Source organism: Vicugna pacos, chromosome 7 (genome assembly GCF_048564905.1).
Source record: "Vicugna pacos chromosome 7, VicPac4, whole genome shotgun sequence".
Classification (NCBI taxonomy): Eukaryota; Metazoa; Chordata; class Mammalia; order Artiodactyla; family Camelidae; genus Vicugna; species Vicugna pacos.
The window spans coordinates 67,036,531-67,055,174 of NC_132993.1; the positions used below are offsets into that span (position 1 = coordinate 67,036,531).

General features: G+C 39.8%; 2 protein-coding genes across 15 annotated transcripts in view; one reads left to right on the forward strand and one right to left on the reverse strand.

Annotated features, from left to right (window-relative positions):
• ELAPOR2 (endosome-lysosome associated apoptosis and autophagy regulator family member 2) overlaps nucleotides 1-18,644 on the forward strand; it is a 660,265-nt gene that overhangs the window by 296,264 nt on the left and 345,357 nt on the right. For 11 of the 14 annotated variants that reach the window (XM_072965097.1, XM_072965100.1, XM_072965099.1 and 8 more), the window contains 6 exons: nucleotides 776-878; nucleotides 8,596-8,733; nucleotides 9,793-9,852; nucleotides 10,718-10,770; nucleotides 12,111-12,240; nucleotides 17,744-17,846. The gene's annotated coding sequence lies outside the window, so the exon portion shown is untranslated. Of the gene's footprint in view, nucleotides 1-775; nucleotides 879-970; nucleotides 1,127-8,595; nucleotides 8,734-9,792; nucleotides 9,853-9,897; nucleotides 10,105-10,717; nucleotides 10,771-12,110; nucleotides 12,241-17,743; nucleotides 17,847-18,644 lie in introns of those variants that run through there. The other 3 variants (XM_072965090.1, XM_072965088.1, XM_072965096.1) reach the window with 3 other exon arrangements.
• Nucleotides 1-18,644, reverse strand: part of GRM3 (glutamate metabotropic receptor 3) — an 87,933-nt gene that overhangs the window by 60,717 nt on the left and 8,572 nt on the right. The window contains exon 2 of the mRNA XM_006211871.4: nucleotides 6,144-6,999. Within this exon, the coding sequence (XP_006211933.1) occupies nucleotides 6,144-6,999 (856 nt within the window). The remainder of the gene's footprint in view (nucleotides 1-6,143; nucleotides 7,000-18,644) is intronic.

Below are 18,644 nucleotides of genomic sequence, written 5' to 3' on the forward strand. Positions count from 1 at the left end.
CTGTGATTACAGTTCCAACCAGGGGCGAACTTTGTACCCACTGGATGAGTCAGATGCCGAGGTGAATGGGGCAGTGAGGCTGGAATGCCCATTTTCTGCCTGTGCCCCTCTTTCATGTGTGGAGAATTGTAAACATAAGAACAAAGCCAGAGCATCTCCATGAGGCTCTAGGTCTCTGATCTCAGTAGACTGTCTATTTGCTGGTACCAGGAGATAAGTATGCCACCAAAAAAAAAAGAAAAAAGGAAATAAAGAAAAAAGAAAAGCAACTAACAAACAAATGAATAAAAAAAAAATCTGTCATGGCTGTGTGTCCTATGATCCATCCCCACTATGACCACTGGGACCAGCAGTAACAAGGAGCTGTCCTCTTGGTTTGTAATTCAAGCCCTGGGAATAAGATCTGTTCAGTGAGTTTAGATTTATTTTGGGCATAAGATACACAATGATTTTCCAATCCAAAACCAAACTCAAAACCAAAATAGAAGACAGAACTGAGGGCAAGACCCTGAGATTGCAGCCCCAATAATACTGCTTCTATACTTTGAGGCTGTCCTGGTAACTAGTAACTGACGTCAGCTCCATGAAGCACGGGCCACATCTGTCTTGTTTACTGTTGGGTCCCGAGGTCCTAGCAGAAAGTCTAAAACTATCTGTGGAATCAGTGACTAAATCAGGACCTTGGGGGTTTGCTCTGTCACCTATTTATAATGTGATCTTGGATAAATTTCCTATTGTGTAGAATTCTCAGTTTTTCCATTCTCAAACATTTTAGCCCAGTTCTGTAACTCACACAAAGGAACGTGGTGAGTGTTATTCCCAAGAGAACGCTTACTGGCTGCTGGATATGTCTTGGAGCATACTCTGCAGTATGTTTGGTAAGTGGGAGCTCTTTCTTTTTTCTTTTGAATTGGGTGTACTCTGGCTACCATGCCACCCTGACAGCTGAGTTCACTTTCATGTACTTTAGTAAGTGAAGATCATAATGCTGACATCCTGAAGTTCCACTCTGTCGAGTGAGGAGTAGAAGCAAGTTCATCTTTGAGGAGGCCTTTTGTAACTCTGTGATTTTAGTCTATTCCATTTCCTGGAACTCATCTCAGAATAAAAAGTGGGAACGATGGTACTGCACTGTGAACGCGCGAAATGACAGTCATACTGCCTTTCTTTCTGTGTTTAATAGCCCTTTCTGTTTTTAACTGTCTTGGGTGGTTAAGCTTTCCTTTTACATGATGAGCACATGGAATTTTATTCAAAATCATTTTGAAAAGTCACATGCCAACAGATATAATTCTCATTTAAATGTTTACTTTCGAATTCTGGATGACACGGTTCTTTCAGATAGAACAATTCTACTAATAAAAAGTGCTCTGAAGCTTTTTTTTTTTAAATATCCTCACGTTTAGATTCTAAGACTCAGCTTCCAAAATTTGGGTTTTATGAATCAAGTAATGGAGAAAGTGGTCCAGGCGTATTAAAGGGATCATAAGAAGGAGCACAAGAAGAAACATATTTCAAACTTACTTATTGATAGTCTTTCATTCCCTTAGTAAACCTTCCATTAATAGTGTGTTTCAGGAACTGTGTTAAGTGGACCAAACTCCTCAACTTCCCAAATTTCCGTTGTATCTATTAAAAGCAGCACTGGATTTGGTGACCTGGATTTCAGTCTTGGGCCCTGCCGCTAACCAGAGGATGATCTTGGGCAAATTAGTTTCAGTTTGGGGGCTTTGTCTAGAAGACAGTGATGACTAAGAGATCCAACGCTAATGCTAAGTTGTTTTCAGTTTGTCTCAAATACAATGACAGGACATAACTAACAGCGCTTAGTTAAAAAAAAAAAAAAGCAAGCCATTCTGCAAGTCATATACTTTCCCTTCTTGAAACTCTTTTCTTAATGAACAAAATACATGCATTGCATTTTCACGAAAAGAATCATATATAGATCTTTTGTTTTTTTCTCATTCCATCTTCCTTCAGTAAATGTTCATATAATGCCCACTCTGTACCAGAGAATGTATTGGGTATTTGAGATCAGAGATGAAACATATGTTCTCTGTCTTGAAAAAGGTCACAGTCTGATAATAGAGATAGAGAAGGAAATAGGAGTTTGGGTGTTAAGTGCTGTTCATAACCAGCAAATATTTACTGAACGCTTATTATGCTTGGGCTACATCAATGAATAGAACTGATGATAATTTCTGTTTTCATGGAGTTTAGATTCAAGTGTGGAGATCCAGCAATAAAGAATGAGCATGAAAATATTAAATGACGTGGTAAGAGAGAAAGAGAAAAAAATCATGGTGTTAAAAGAAGTAGAGCAGATGAAGGGGAAATAGGGGCACCTGTGGTGAGGGTTGGGGGCCGTGCACTGCCATCTGAAGAAGGATTGCCAGGTAGGCCTCAATAAGAAACTAACAGTTAAGTAAAGCTTGATGGAAGTAAGGGGATTTATCAGCTATAGGGATGGCTGGGGACAGGGCATTACAGGCAGAGAGAGCTGGTGGTGAGAAAGCCCTACGTTGGGAAACAAGGGTTGCATGAGTGAAATAAGCAAGAAAGAGAGCAGCAAGGGATGCAGGGGGTGGATCAAGTAGGACCCTGAAGGACACTGTAAGGACTTTGTGAGTGACACGGGGGAACTCCCTCAGAGGTTATGCACAGCGGCGTGACATGCTCTGACTTCCATTTCCTAGCTGTTGTGCAGAGAATGGCTTGGAGGCTGGGTTGGAGGTGGGCAAGAGTAAATCAACTAGGAGGCTATTACAGAAGTGCAAGCTTGGACCAGGATAGTAGCAGTGGAGATGGAACAAGTGAAGGTGCTGGATAGGGCAGAAGGGGGTGGGATGAGACTGTACTAGGTGGAGGAAACAGCATATACAGAGGGCACAAAGGCCAAAATAAAGGCATGATGTGCGTGGTGAACACAAGTCGTCTTAATGGAAGGAAGGGTGAATGCTGGTTGTATGGCAGGAGTCTAGAGAGGTAGGTAGATAGTCGTGATAAGTGATCTTATGGCAGAAGAGTCCATTACTTAGAAGAATCTTTAACTATTAATCTTTAATAATTCTGCAGAATCTCTTTTGCTAGAGGAATATTCAAACTGAGTTAACTGCAAGGAATATTAACGTTGGCCAGTGCTAGAACTAGATAATAGAACTGTACCAGGAACGGAAGAGTGTTCTTGGGACGCTTAGCTCTGCCGTCCTGCAAGAACTTGAACTCAAAGGAAACTGGCTAAAACTCTTTGCCAGAAGAATCCTGGAGTAAATACACTGAATACAGACAGATGTTTGGAAGAGGACTTTTTAGATCCATTGGAGCAAAGATTGCGTAGCTTTTGCTAAGCGTTCACTATTGGGCCTAGTCCATGGCCTCAATATTCAAGATAGAAAATCAAAGATACTATTCCAGAAAAAAAAAAAAGGTAAAACAAACCTGCTTTTCAAGAGCTAACTGAGTGAGTCTTATTTTTTTAATGTACATAGTTAGCTAATTTAGCAACTCGGCATCCTTCCACAGTCAGGCATTTTCTTGTCCAGTTCTCACTCCTGTGCATATTCACCTGGTGGCTGGTCTAAATTCCCTCTTTTCTGTAGTTTGAATCTGTTTTTCACCCTTCTATTCTCTTCAGAGGTGGAGAATGACTGGTAATGTTGAGCAAATTGAGAAGGCAAAAATAGCACTTTGTGGTCAGGTCTGCACAGCCAAGCTAAATTGCAGAATCAAAGTCAGTAATTGAACAAGGCAGATGAAAAGAAGATACTGTTGTCTTATTTATCCAAATAGTGGCCTTACTTCTTCACTTTTCTTTGCTACTTAAGACTCAGTCAGTGAAATGAAAGAAAATATTTTGCTTACAAAAAACACCTCACAAGGGTTCTCTGAACTATTCTTTATATTAGCTATTGATGAGTGGATATATTGTATACTTGCATACTAAACAGTAAGGAATAAACTAGAATAACAGGTTTAATTAACACTTGTGGTGAATAAAGATCAATGATTAGTTACTCCAAATGTCTGAATGAGGATACTTATCCTATTCATCTTTAATAATTAAGTGCATTGTACTATGTACAACAGCCAAGACATGGAAGCAACCTAAATGTCTATCAACAGATGACTGGATAAAGAAGCTGTGGTATATTTATACAATGGAATACTACTTAGCCATAAAAAAGAATGAAATAATGCCATTTAGAACAACATGGATGGACCTGGAGATTGTCATTCTAAGTGAAGTAAGCCAGAAAGAGAAAGAAAAGTACATATGATATCACTTCTATGTGGAATCTTTAAAAAATGACACAAATGAACTTATTTACAAAACAGACAGACATAGAAAACAAACTTATGGTTACTGGGGTGTAGGGGAGGAAAGAGATGAGGAGGGATAAATTGGGAGTTTGGGATTTGCAGATAGTAAGTACTATATATAAAATAGATAAACAACAGGGTCCTACTGTATACATATAAAACTCAGCCACTATGCTGTACACTAGAAATTAACACAACATTGTAAATCAACAATCAAAAAAAGAATTAAGTGCATTGTAGGTGCTATTTATAGATACCTGAGAGTTCATTAATATTTAGATTAAAGATACTCTTTTTTACTGACTCTTTGGTCCAGTCTTATATTCCGGAGCTGTCAGTGGGAACTGATCTGGGATTTTGAGATAAATCCTGAAATATATATATATATATATATATATATATATATATATAACATATAGGAAAATATATGTTATACACCTGTGGGAGTACAGGGCACAGGAAAGTTTTAATCTTTACCATTTACAGTGGTTATTCTCATGGTAAGAGATGGTATCCATTAGATAAATAGGAGATACTGACATAACTGATTTCCACTACTTTTGGCTCTTTCTGGGTAGCATAAAGAAAAGATGTGCAAAAAAGCAGGCTGGTAATTTTTGTGCTTGTTTTCAAGGCTAGTTTAGGGGTTAGAGTTGTAGAATAGGAGCCAATTGTCATGGGGTCTTCTCTTAGTACTACCAGTGATTTTTTCAGGCCATTTGACTTCTGAATATTTATCTACAAGGGAGATGTGAGAACTGCCACTTGCTCCAAGGATAGTATGATTTGAGCATACTAACTTTCGTGTCTTGGATGATAAATCAATTGAAACAGAGTGTTCAGACTAGTATAATGCCCCAGTGGCATGAAAGATTATGAGCAACTTAGGCAAATGAGAGCATTGTATCATTGCACTATATTTGGCATCAAAATCTTTTGTGCCCGATAATGTTACTTACCGTTTTATGATTTGAAATTAAGCTAAAATCCCCAGAACCAGTACCTTAATGGGCTGATATCACATGCACCTAAGAAGAGAATGCAGTTCTAAAGATTTCATGCTTTTTATCTGTTAGTAGTGCATTGAAATGCAGCACTATATTTAGAAATATTTAGAGCATATTTATAAATAAATGAAGCAGTAAAAGCCACTTTGCATACACCTTTGGCTGTTCACCTCTGTATCAGAATGACTTCTATCAGTCTTCAATTTGCTTATATTCAAGCTCCCAGAGAAACAGTTTCATTTCCTAACATAATTTGAGAAAATCCACAGCTCTTAATGCTGACATGGAAACGTTTCTGTACAGCAGAAAAAATAAACTCAAATGCCTGGAAATCACCATGGTCTGAGTATCTTTCCCTTTCCCTCCCTAATTAGGCTCTGGGAAAACAGTGACTCTTTTCTCTCACCCACTGGGAAAGTTATGAGACTCTTTTGCTCAAATCACCCAGAAGGAAAGCTTGGAAGTTCAGGGTCCTTAGAGAGTTGCCAGTTCTGCTAAAGAAGATTAAATGCCCATATCACATGTGTCATATCCTACAGCTAATAACAAGAAAGACAGCAAATGGAGCATAGCCCACATGGAGGCAGCTACCACAGATCAGCCCAGCCTAGGGGGCCTTTTAATTTTATGTGGTGCACCAGACAAGATATTCACTCAAAAATAAGTAAGAACATCAAAAAGCCATCATATTGCATCTTGGCATATTTCACAGTTTGAATCCGAAACACAAATTTCTGGGTCGGGGGCAGAGGTATTTGATTTATCTTGGATGCCACTGTTTGCACCATGGAAGATGATGAAAGGCTCCTCGCTTACCTGTGAAGTTGATTTTCAGCAGGTAATCCTTGTACAACTTCTTCCCATCCAAGATCTTCATGGCGTCGCAAAGCTTGGTGGTGTTGGGACAGAGGGTGCGCTGCATTTTGTGCAGGGCATGGGCCATGGCGTAGACCGCGTTCACCACAAACATGATCTTGGATTCTTGCTCGTAGTTGCTGCTATCGATGGCCAAGTGCTTGTCACAAGGACGCCGGTGGTTGCGCTTGGTTTGGAGGCTGCACTGGAACTTCTGCTCCCAGAAGTCCCGGAACCAGGGGTTGCGGTGGTTGTTGTAGGGGTTGAGGCTCTGGAAGTAGCGGTCGAACTGGCGCACAGGCTGCGAGGCCAGCTCCAAGGTGATGGCGCCGTAGGCCACGTGCTCGCTGCCCTTGACGATGCTCTCCTGCGCGCCCCAGCCATCGCTGGCCACCCAGGTGAAGGAGGTGTTGGCGCGGCTGGCGGCGGCGATGAGCTCGCGTGAGTCGTCGCTGCGCATGAAGAGGACCACGACGCGCGCGTTGGGCTTCTGCAGCAGCTCGCGGATCACGCTGTCATAGGACTTGCGGATGTTGGAGCGCCCCACCTTCTCCGATGTGGCGATGCAGATGTTGCGCATGCGGGCTTCCTGCTCGAAGGCCTCGATCCCCGTCTCTCCGTAGTCACCCTCGGAGGCCACCGTAGACACATAGGTCCAGTTGAAAAAACGTAAGATCTCGGCCATGGCTTTGGCCTGGTAGAAGTCGGGAGGCACGGTCCTGGCAAAGTAATCATAGCGTGACTTGTCGCTGAGTTTGGCACTGGTGGACGCGTAGCTTATCTGCGGGATCTGGAAGAGCCTCAGCAGGTTTGCCACCTGGGGGAGGGAGACCGGGAAGGTACCATTTTTAGAAACCCCGAAGTAAATGAGTGCACATGGATAATGAATGTTTCCAGGCCTTTATCCAGCTCCCTTTTCACCTCTGTATCATTCAGCTTTTCTTGACGCTTTGCCAGAAGCTTCCCTGCGTACATTATTTTTAGTATTAGGGAGCTGGTTCCAAGCAGGTAATTCATGTGTTGGGAAAAGACAAAGAGGAAGTAGAAAGAGTCCTCCTCTCTTTCTCCTAGACTTTCTGCTAGACCCTGGACCAGGGTCAGTCCTATTCAGGTGTTCTCAGTGGGGAAGCCTTAAGTTTCTGGGGGCCTCTTATAACTCAGTCATACAATGAACTACAGTGATTTGGCCAAATTCAGTTTTTAGACAACTTGGCTGGAGTTGTATAGAAAGAGCCTGGGTGTTGTCTAATTCTCACTTCCCCCTCTTTTGCTAGAAATGGCAGTCTCTGAAAGAGTTTAATTTGGGAACTGTATGCTACATGGACAGTCCAAATTAGACATTTGTTATCTAGGTTAAGGCAAAAAAAATCAATTCTTTTTGGTCAACCCCAAATATTTGCCGTGCACTTTTCTGAACTTCACAAGAGTTTGACCAACATTTTCTCAGCCTTCAAAAAAATTCTGTTTCTGTTTGCACTATGGGAAAAGAAAGCATATAGATACTATTCTTACATTATTTTTGATTCAAAAGCAAATAAGGAAGTATTGAGGACCCTGTCAAAAAAAGAATTATGTACTTTAAAATGTTTAAAGCATATTCAGAATACAAATTTAAATTTCTTATAATTGACATGTCAATAACAGAAAATGTTCCACTGTTTTTCTTTATTACAAAATAAAAGGAAGTGACACTAGCTTATCAAGAAGCATTTTATGCACAGAATATTTGCGTAAATATATATTTAAAATATATAGACAGATTATATGTAAATCTGATCGTTAGTTTGTTTTTATTTTTCCTGGCTACGTCACATTTTTCTGAATATTTCTGTCTCCATCCTGACTAGTTAAGTTATATAATATATGAAGTAGCCTTTAATCAGAAACAACACTGAATTTTCCAGCATCCTCTGTGAGTACTTTGAAATGTTCCTTCTGGAAATTGTGGTTTCAGGTTTATATTTGACATGTAGGAAGCACAGCTTGAAATAGGCAGCTGTTAGCAAAGAGCACAAGTAACATAAAACAAGTGACATCTGAGTCCTGATTAATCATCATTTCATCTGGCAACAGAAACCAACAGCCAAGTTCATACACAGCCACACAGCATGTTCTTGGAGATCTGGCCTGCTATAAAACCAACACTTGACGTAGCCCAGAGCTATCAAAAATGGTTTCTATACCTTTTCCAATCCTGATACCTCTTGCTTCACTACAGATAGAAGAGCAAGAAAATCTAGCATTTAGCATGCAATATAATGCAAATTTAGGACCCATATCTTTCTTGCTTTGGTATATATATATATGTGTATATACATATATATTTTTGAATATGTATGAATTTGGGGGAGTAGAGGTGAGTGGATGGGTGGATGGGTGAATGATGCTAGCATCCCATTTATTCTTTTCTCAGGAGTAGAAACCCTGAACAAAACTGCCTCTACTGGTTCATTTGAACATGGAAGTGTTGCTTGTTTACTTAGCCTGATTGAGACGGCCCTGAGCCAGTACTGTCATTACTTCTGTACTGAGTACCTGGCTTCTTCTGGAGGTAAGTACCACTTGGCAGACTGGTGATAAGACTGGTCTGTGCAAAGGCTAAGCTTGATTATGGAGTTTCTGGGTGGCACTGGAGAGGCCATCTCTTTTGAATGTTACAGTTTTCTAATCTTAAAATTCTATTTAGCAGGACCTGAACCCGTCAGGGAGGCAGAAAATGCAAGGATCTGAAAGATGCAGCTTTCAGGCAGCTAGGAAGTACAGTGAAAGGGTCCTAACCTGCCGAAACTGTCTTCTCCCGGAGGAGGATGAGTAGTGAGAAGCTGCTTTAGAAAAACGTGCTTGTCTTTTGACTGATAGGGTCCTGTGGCTTCATGTCCACAGCTCCAGGATATCTGAGAACAATTTACAAACAAGGTGGACTGGACAAGGGAATGAACGAGGCGCAGAATAATGGCAATATGGGAAAGATTCTCAAGAAGGGGTACCATGAGCTGGACCATGTTTGGAAAGGTAGTGGGTTAGAATAAAACTGCAGCTCTTACCATCCTTTTAAGGATAGTTACCTGTGTGTGTGTGTGTGTGTGTGTGTGCTTAACGTGGAAACTACAACTTTAGAAAAAGGAGGTTATGTGTAATGAGCTGAAACATGAGAATGGAGCACTAATAAAGAAGGAAGTATAATTTCAATTCTATCACCTGTATTAAATAGCATGGAGCGATCATACAGCCAATGTTACGCCGTTCAGAGTTATGTTAGAAACACGTGTAATGGGAATGAATGATAGAACAGAGTGGTGAGATACTCTTAGCCTGGTGAACTGTTCATTTTAAAATTAGTTTCCTTCGATTGTAAGAGTAAAAATCTTAATGTAAAAAGCAAAAGCCACACAAATCGGCGAATTATAAATCTTCCTTCCTTTCCCTCCGTTGCCCACCCCAACCTGAATTCTAAAGAAGAATAAAGTTTGTGGTTTGGTTTGTGCGTTTTCAAAATGCGTTTATGCTGTTGTAAAACCAGTTACTATTGTACCAGGTATTTATAGGTATATTTTCTCCTTTGATATTCACACCTAGCTTTTTTTGATGGCTATTATTATCTCCACTTTAGAGACACAGAATCTGAGTTCTGCTAGATGAAGAAACTTGTCCGTAATCATACGGTTGGCAGGTAGGGGCAAAATCAAGATTTAGAACTAGGTCTTTTGACTTTCAGGACTGTGGCTCTCCTCCCGTAACCTGCTGTCGACCCTCTTCTGTGTGATTATGAGTCTGAGGTGTGAAGTACGGAAAGAGACCCAAGTAAAAAGAGTGAGCGGGAGCAACTGAAGCAGTATTGTGATTTGCATAATGGATCACCTAATTGCTATTAAGAGCTTTCTTTTTAACCTAAAACTTAAAACTAGGATTGGGGGATATTCAGGTAATTGTCAGCTGGATGTTTCCTGTCTCATTTGCCTCAGAACTGGGCATCTGAAACATTCCTGACTTGCTTTACTGGCCATATGGTTTCCTCTTTGAAAGCATGAAGAAATAGGGGGACTCCTACATTGGACATCATTTTAAAAATAAAAGAAGAACCATTTTAGGATGGGGAAATAATGTAAACTTTTGGAAGAAAGCTACCCAATTCTAGTATTAGTAGGAGTGGAGGAAGGAAAAACAAGATCTAGCTATATATGCTTTAGGAAGGGAAGTTTGAAAAGTAGAGAAATACTTCTCATGGTTTGAAACTCTGAAAAGTTATAGAGCTTATTTATTAAAAATTAACTCAGAAAATATGTAATGGTCTCAATAAGACAGAAAAGACAAGATCCCAAAGAACACACTGTGTTTCTAGGCTGCATGGGGGCATTCAAGTGTGGCAAGAATGAGTACCAGGGATGGGTGCTATAGGTTTATTGGGTCCTTGGGCAACCCTGTGGTTAACATAAAAGATTGGCATGAACATGTGAGAATTAGGGAGGCTCAAGAACAATGTGAAAATGGAGCTAAGTGATTTTTGTTGTCCTTACGGTTTTTAAATTGTATTCTAGGAGAAGATGTGGTGTGAAGAGAGAGAATTGCTGGTTGGGGGAGTTGGTTCCTGGTGAGTACAAGAAGTACACCACCCAGTCCTTCTTGCTTCCTGATTCTCCCTAGTGAGAATATTCCCTAACCTGGAAATGGTGATCCAAATATTTGAAAAAGTTCTCTCACACCCAGGTAGGAGGGAAGACTGAAAGAAAAGCCCTTAATCCATTGTTTGCCTCTAGCTCTGAGTTTTGGAGGAAATCACAGATTAGTTTGTGTAATCAGTAAAAATCTCTGAGAAATCAATAATGGTAAGATTGTTAGAGAGGAAAGGAGTAAGGGCACCTTCAGGAGCTATAAATCAAGAATAATTATAAATCAATAACCATGGTATATTTTGGTAATTTGCTAAAATAGAGTTTCCAATAAAGAGTGCACAAGCACTTCGAAATGAATGAGACAATTACTAAAAATCAGCATGGGTTCAACTAAAAATAAATTTCACCAGAATCTTTGAACATTAATTGAACTATTTATGCAGGAGTTGTAGCCATGGACCATGACTTCAACAAGGTATTGGTGACAGTACTTGAATTGTTTTGAAAATGGGAAAATGATAGGAATTGGATGAAAAAGTTCAATATACTAAAAGACAACAGTTTGGAGGAAAGTCTGTATGAGGTGATTGAGTGAGATTACATTTTTATCAATGACTTTGGTAAAAATAGAAATAAACTACAAGATATTTTAGTGCTAGAAGGAGCCACAAAGATAATCTAAGTTTTATAGGTATGGAAACTGAAGCACACAGAGTGAAGCAACTTTCCAAAATTTGTACAACCAGTAAGTGAAAAGGCTAAGACTAGAGCCCAGTCTCTTGATTTTGTCAAGTCTCCTTATCTGGCGATAAGGTGATACTATATATAAAGAGATGGATGTCTCTGGATTTAAGTTAAAATTACACAAGTGCAGAAAGAATAAGAAAATCAAGGAAAAAATAAGGATACAAATGCAAAGGTCAGTGTTGCAAAAATCCACCAGAAATCCAAGGGCAGCAAAAGTCAAAGAGGAGTAATGAAGTGGTTTACTCTCTTTAGATTTGAATTTAGATCCACTGTTGTAGACATATTATCTCCTTTAGTCCTCATAACAGTCTTGAGGCCAATACTATCATTATCCCATTTTACAGGTTGAGGAACTGAGGCAGAGAGCAGCTAGAGATCTTGCTGAAGAGCTCATAGGTGATAGGACCAGGATTTGATCCCAGGCATTTTAAACGATGCTTAACTTCCCACACTTTTTCAACCCATCCTGCAATTCAGACTCTTAACCTCCACCATTTATGGTTCCCCTTATTACAATGTAGCAGCGATATATTTCAAGTTATAATGTGTCTGTCTTTTTTCATTTCTGAAGGCACTAACTCCTTGATTGGAGGACCATGAGAAATCATACCTTGTTATTAAATGTATCCTTCTTCATTGGCCAGTCTATGCGTTGAGGTGGCTCCAAAACACATTTGTTTACTGGCTAACCCTCTACAAAGGTAAGAACAGTTGTCTAAGAAACCAGGGGAAATTTCAACTTGGAGTTTGAAAGCTTCAGGCTATAAATATCATGATCAGGTTTGGCTTTATGATTTATGTGAGAAACACAGAGACCTAATGGCAGAGACTGACTTCCTAGGGCCTGGAAGGCTGCGTGCAGGCTTCACAGAAGCCTGTCCTGCGTGCAGTGTGTGCTATTGTTTTACGTTCAGTGTTCATACTCCTTGGGGTAGCCACTTTCTGGTGGTTTGAATTTGTCCAGAACTAGGGATTGCAATGTTTTCACTGTAACCTCTCAAGTCACACATATGTTCCTTTCTTTTTTTTTTTTTTTTTGGCTCGAGGAGAAATGCTTTGGATGCTAGGCTTGGCCAGCTACTACTACATTTTCCAGCAGATGCTATGATCTGAAATGAGTATTTCTGTGTTTTTCCCATTTCCGTAGCTGTAAGCTGGAGTTACTTAGGATGGCCTTCGCCTGTAATAGTTGTCCAACAAACCAGCGTTCCATGTTGTTGAATGTCTGCCACCATTTTCCCATTATTTTTCCCTCCAAATGAACACAACTCTATGTAGTTTGTCCCATGCACTGTGTTCTCACATCTACATGCCTTTGTACATGCTGTTCCTTGTGCTCATGATGACCTTTACCACCTGTCTGCTCAGTGAATACATTCCAAGGCCCCTTCTCTGAGAAACCTTTCTTGACACCTCACTTCAGGCTGAGCCCGCCCATCTTCTGAGCCCTTGTCCCTCCTGGCACTAGGTAGTTCCCTCATGGCACTAATCAAAGCGTATTGTGATTTCTAGATCATTGACTCATTCCTCTACTGGAGTGAAACCTCTTAAGGACAGGGAATGTACATTGTTAATCTCTGTTTCTTTGATGCCTTGTAGGGTAGAGAGATACTCCATACTGTTTGTTAAGTAAATGCGTTGAGGAATGAATTGATAGTTTGTTGCTCTTCCATGTAAGCTGCTCTAATTATAAGGATAGGTTTCTGTGGAAAAACAACAACAACAAAAAAAAACAAAATACTAGCTCCCTACCAGGAAAGCAAAGTAAAGCTCCTCTCAAACACTACCTATAAAACAATATTCTGTGCAGTGTGGGTCCTTTGCTAAACTGTTAAGTTTTCACCAAAATGAGATGACATATAGACAGGCAGTTTATATGTTTTCATATTGCTAAAACCAATTGTTCCAAATTATCTCTATGTAACTAACTAGGAGTATACAACAGGAAGTCAATGTCATGGCAACTGGATCTGGCCATCGCGTCAAGCCTCTTTAGGCTAGAAAACTGCCTTTTTGTCTTAAGGAAAACAAGTCAGGGCCTTATCCATGGAGCCTTAGTCCTCAAATGACATAAACCTCACATAGGAGTCTATAAACTTATACCTAAAGGAAAACTTCATCAGATGAACCCAAACTAAGGTCTACTGGCCAGGTGAGGTTTTTCTGGAGACAAAGGCATTATGTACAAGATATATAAGTAGCCAAACACTCAGAGTCACATCAGTTGTTCATATCTTATTCTTTCTTGGGAATGTCTTTTCCATAATCAATAGCTGATTGTGGAGTGATGCTTCTATGGGCATCCAGACCATCCTTATTCACTGTTGGCAATTTTGAGTTCAAGACCATTTTTATTAGGGCGTTTGACTTCTGATGTTTTTTAGCAAGTCACGGGGATGCTTTCTTTTTAGAATTCCAGGTGTCTTGCTTCATTTCAGTGATGCTCTCTGATCATGGGAAGAAAAGTGTATGAACTATGGGAAAGAGCTCGGGCAGTCTATTCTTTGATGATGTGGGAAAAGGGAATACAAATTGGAAATTTCAGAGTTGCCTATGAGCCACCACATCCTGTGGTCACTCTCCCTGTTCAGGATATCCATGGTGTCCCCATTTCAAACATGATCTTTGTACCTTCTGTGGTGACACAATGCCAAATATTTTGTTTCTTCAACAGAAGACAGAAAGAACTCTACAAGTTAGAGTCTGGGAGAAACACATTTCTCACCAAAGTGATTGTCCACGGTGAAGATGCTTTCCAGCACTTCTGTCGTTCTTGGCTTCTGAGACTGTGCTGATGCTTTAAAGGGACAACAATAGCTGGTTTTTAGTGGACCTCAGCTTAGCTATAAAAATTTCAGATATAAAGAGGCATCGGATGATTACTTGCCAAGAAAAGTGCTATCTAAAAAGTGGGACTGTATACATGTGAAAAAGTAAGCCATTGCTGCTGTCCTGGGAGTTAGGAGACTTGATAATAACCTCGATGGATTTGCCTTTGCATTTGGTGCTGTTCACAGATCTCTTTGGGGCTGTTTTCTAAGAATAAGCCTACACTTTTGTTTTTATCAGACATGCAGTGCTGAATGCTTTGTTTCATTCTTTTAATTAAGTGATTATTTATAAGCCTGGAGGAGTACCATGGAGTGCTGAATTTTGAACCATCTGCTGCCTCCTAAGTCAGGTTATTACATAAAGCAAATTTTAAACGTTGTAATGGTAAGAGACCTCAATGTCTCTCCTGTTCGGATTGATCACATGCCATTATTCACTGTACACCATCCCAGATCGGCTTGTATTTTAAACTGGAACTGGAGGTGGGGTACAGCTGAGAAATTGCCTGAGGAATTCAAGCTGTTCACATCCCATGAGTTATCTACTCATAAAGGGTGCCAATCATATTGTCATTGTAGAAAGGATTAGTCACTTTTTTTTTTTTTGGACCACACTACCTGCAGCTCATCTGGGACTGTTTTGCATGAAAACAGCCGACTGGAACCCATGTGTGAAGGCCAGAGATTAAGTTGGATTTAGGAAATCATATAATAGAGTGTAGCAAATGCCTACACTGTTTAATCTGCAAAAGTCACTGATTCTTACATGCCAGGAGCCCAAAGAACACTCTATTCAAAGATGCATATTGTCATTCCCATTAACGTGACTCAGTCATGATGATTTTACACAGACATTCCAGACAAAGGACTCCTTAATCATGGCAGACATTTTCATAAATGGCTTGAGTTAACCCTGATTTCTATCCCTCCCCCCTCCTGAAATCATCACATGCAACACCTGTGGTTTGCAATCCAGATAGACACTTTCATCTTCTTCATTTGTGACTAAGGAGTTTCTGAATAGTAAGATCACCCATTGTGACATTTTCGTCACTCATCACTAAGGCTGAGATGCTATGCTAACCACATAGGATCCCTTGAATGACATTTTTTTTCCAGGAGACCGGCCTTCTAAGACATGTCAGGTTTCTTGTCGTGACAGTGCCACTCCACATTCAACAAGGGTCTGTCTTGCTCCCTTACTAACAGATCAGAGTCTCGGGAATAACTTTGTTTCCAACTAGACTTAGCCAGTACTTAGAAAAGGAACAAGAAAGTGTTTTGCCCACTGAATCAGTCTGCCCCTGCTCTTTACTCCCCTTTTCCCCCATAAGTTAATTTTCAAGAGAAATCATGGGTCTGAATTGGTTTGAGTTGCAGTCCCTGACAATAAGATCAAAAGGTCTCTGGCATAGCTGGTCCAGTGTGCGTTAGTGTTTGCCAGCAACACCTGAGAAAGGATGATTCCAAGAATGACTTGATACCAACAGACTTGCTAAAACACACCCTTTAGTGCCTTGGATATTGATTTTTGACAATGTCTCTTGAGGATTTAACAGCACAAGTTAAACTAATCCATTTTTTTCTGTGGCCCCTGAAGTCACTTGGATGAAGTATGATAACTATAGTCTTATCAATAAAGAAGGCATTTCTGTCCATTTTGATTGCTAACCAAAGTCCAAAAACTGTTGAGTATGCCCTGGGAGAGCGCTGAGGGCTGTAGCCTAATTTAAAAAAAAAATTATCATTTACTTCTAAGGTCCTTTGGCAATAATTTAGGGCAGAGAGATATATACCATATTGTTTGTAGCAAACAGAACCATATTATGCATGGTTTTCCTGTTGACTGTTCATTACTCCAACAGAGCTGCCAGTTACAAAAGCAAGTCGTATAGCTGTTCAGTGCATAGGATTGGAATCAAACAGGCCAACATTGGAATACCAGCTCCTTCTCTCACTAGCTGTGAAATTTGGGCAAGCTATTTTAATTCCTTAAACTTCAGTTTCCTCTTCTGTAAAAAAGGAATAATAATAATAGTCTCCAGTTTATGAAGTTGTGTAAGGATTAAATGACAACACGTGTGAAGCACTTAACTCACTGGCTGGCACATGGTAAATGTTCAGAAAATGATAGAGAAGATGAGACTGGCTAATCCAGCAACCATTCATTCAGCAAACTTGGATCGATGCCAGTTTTACATGGCACTCTTTGCAAATGTAGGTTTTTCTAAGATGAGTATTGTACCCCTACAAAGAAACATGCCAAGGATAAAATTTTGAGATAACAGCTACGTGCACAAAAACACAGGTGAAAGAACAACTTCAGGTGAATCGTGGCAGGCTCCCATGTAGAGGTAACATTTATGCTTGATCTTGAAGACCAAGTGAAAGTTGACCAGGCAGAGAAAGGGAAAGGAAGTTTTCAGGCAGAAGGAAGAACACAAAGATGGAGACGGTAAAAGGCACATTTGCTGTAATTGTATCAGATGGTTCAGTATTATCAGTGTACCCAGTACCCTCTAGGGATTAGTAGGGTGAGGAAGGTTAGAACCACTGTGGCTGGACTGGTGAGTATTTTATACACTATGCTAAAGAGTTTGGATTTTATTCCTTAAGAAATGAAAAGACATTGCCATTTGCAGCAACATGGATGGATCTAGAGACGACCATACAAAGTGAACTAAGTCAGATAAAGACAAATACCATATCATATCACATGTATGTGGAATCTTAAAGTATGGCACAAATGAACTTATTTACAAAACAGACTCACAGACATAGAAAACAAACTTACAGTTACCAGGCAGAAAGGAGGAGGGAGGGATAAATTAGGAGTTTTGGATTTGTAGATACTAACTACTGTATATAAAATAGATAACCAACAAGGACCTACTGTATAGCACAGGGACCTATATTCACTATCTTGTAATAACCTATAATGATAAAGAATATGAAAACGAATATACACATATATGCATAACTGAATTACTATCTGTACATCAGCAACTAACACAGCATTGTAAATCAACTATACTGCAAGAAAAAAAAACTAAATAAAATAAAAATTTTAAATGAAAGGAATGACCTGACCAAGGTTATGTTCCAAAAAGACTACAGTGGATGACATCCAACTTGAAAAGCAGGAGTCAGGGAAGGGTGATCAGATGGACAGCAGACTCATTCTGACTCAGGCTGTGAGTCTTTGAAAGCCAGGGACCTTGTAATCTCCATAACGATGAATAAGCTAATAATAGAAAGGTCAAGATTGGAGGTTTAAAGAAAAATTTGAGTCCACATAAAAGCATTTATTTGGTTGGTAGTAATGACTTAAGTCCTCGTGTCTTAATTTGTTTTCCTGTTTGTGTCATTACAGGTTATCTTGAGTCCTTCTTGGAAAGAAGAAAAAATAATTTTCACTGTTGGAGACTACAACAGCTGAAGAACTTTTAAATTCCTGGAAGCATCTCAGAAAAAAAGTAATATAAAGACTTTCTTCCATGTAGAAATAAAAACTGAGAGTCAGTTAAATATACTTTGATAACAGCTGAAATTCACGGGATGTCACTAATGTATATTTATTGTTGCATTTCTTTTTTTTTCCTTTATTACATTTCTTTAAATCTGGTGTGCATGATATTCCTTAAAACTATTGTGGCAACATCAGTAATATATACTTAATGCATATGTGTAGTTTTTATTTTGCTGGAAAGTTACTTTTTTTTTTTTAGTAGAAAAATTCTAAGCGAATTATAGATGAGGTGTTCAGTGACATCTGTTTTCCACACTGGGAGAGCTTAATTGCCTGGTTTGTATTCTACGAGGCCTCATTGTGAACCTAATGGCAGCTACCCAAATTGGAGATGCAGGGCCTGGGAGGGACCAGCTAGTTGCTGGGATGCGCGCCCTGCAAGTTCAACCCCATTAAGTGATGGCAAATGTCTCAAGATGCTTTGCTGTTCTGGCCACTTGGCAAGGAAGCCTGGTCTATATTTGGAATATAATTTTTGAAGGCGTCGCTCCTCTTGTATTCTCCCCTGTGCTACATTCCCTCTATGGGATTGTAAAAGTCAAGTAGCTGGCATGAATCAACACTTTGTCACTAGAAACAGAGGGATTTCCATAATATACCAGGTGGTGATGTCAAAAATAGCGACACCACAATTTTAGTGTTCAAAGTCCCACTGATACACCGCCTGGAGTATCAGCATTTGCTTAGAGTTTAACTGCAGGTGTTTTTGGAACACTGGTCTTAAATTTTCAAAGTCCACTAATTG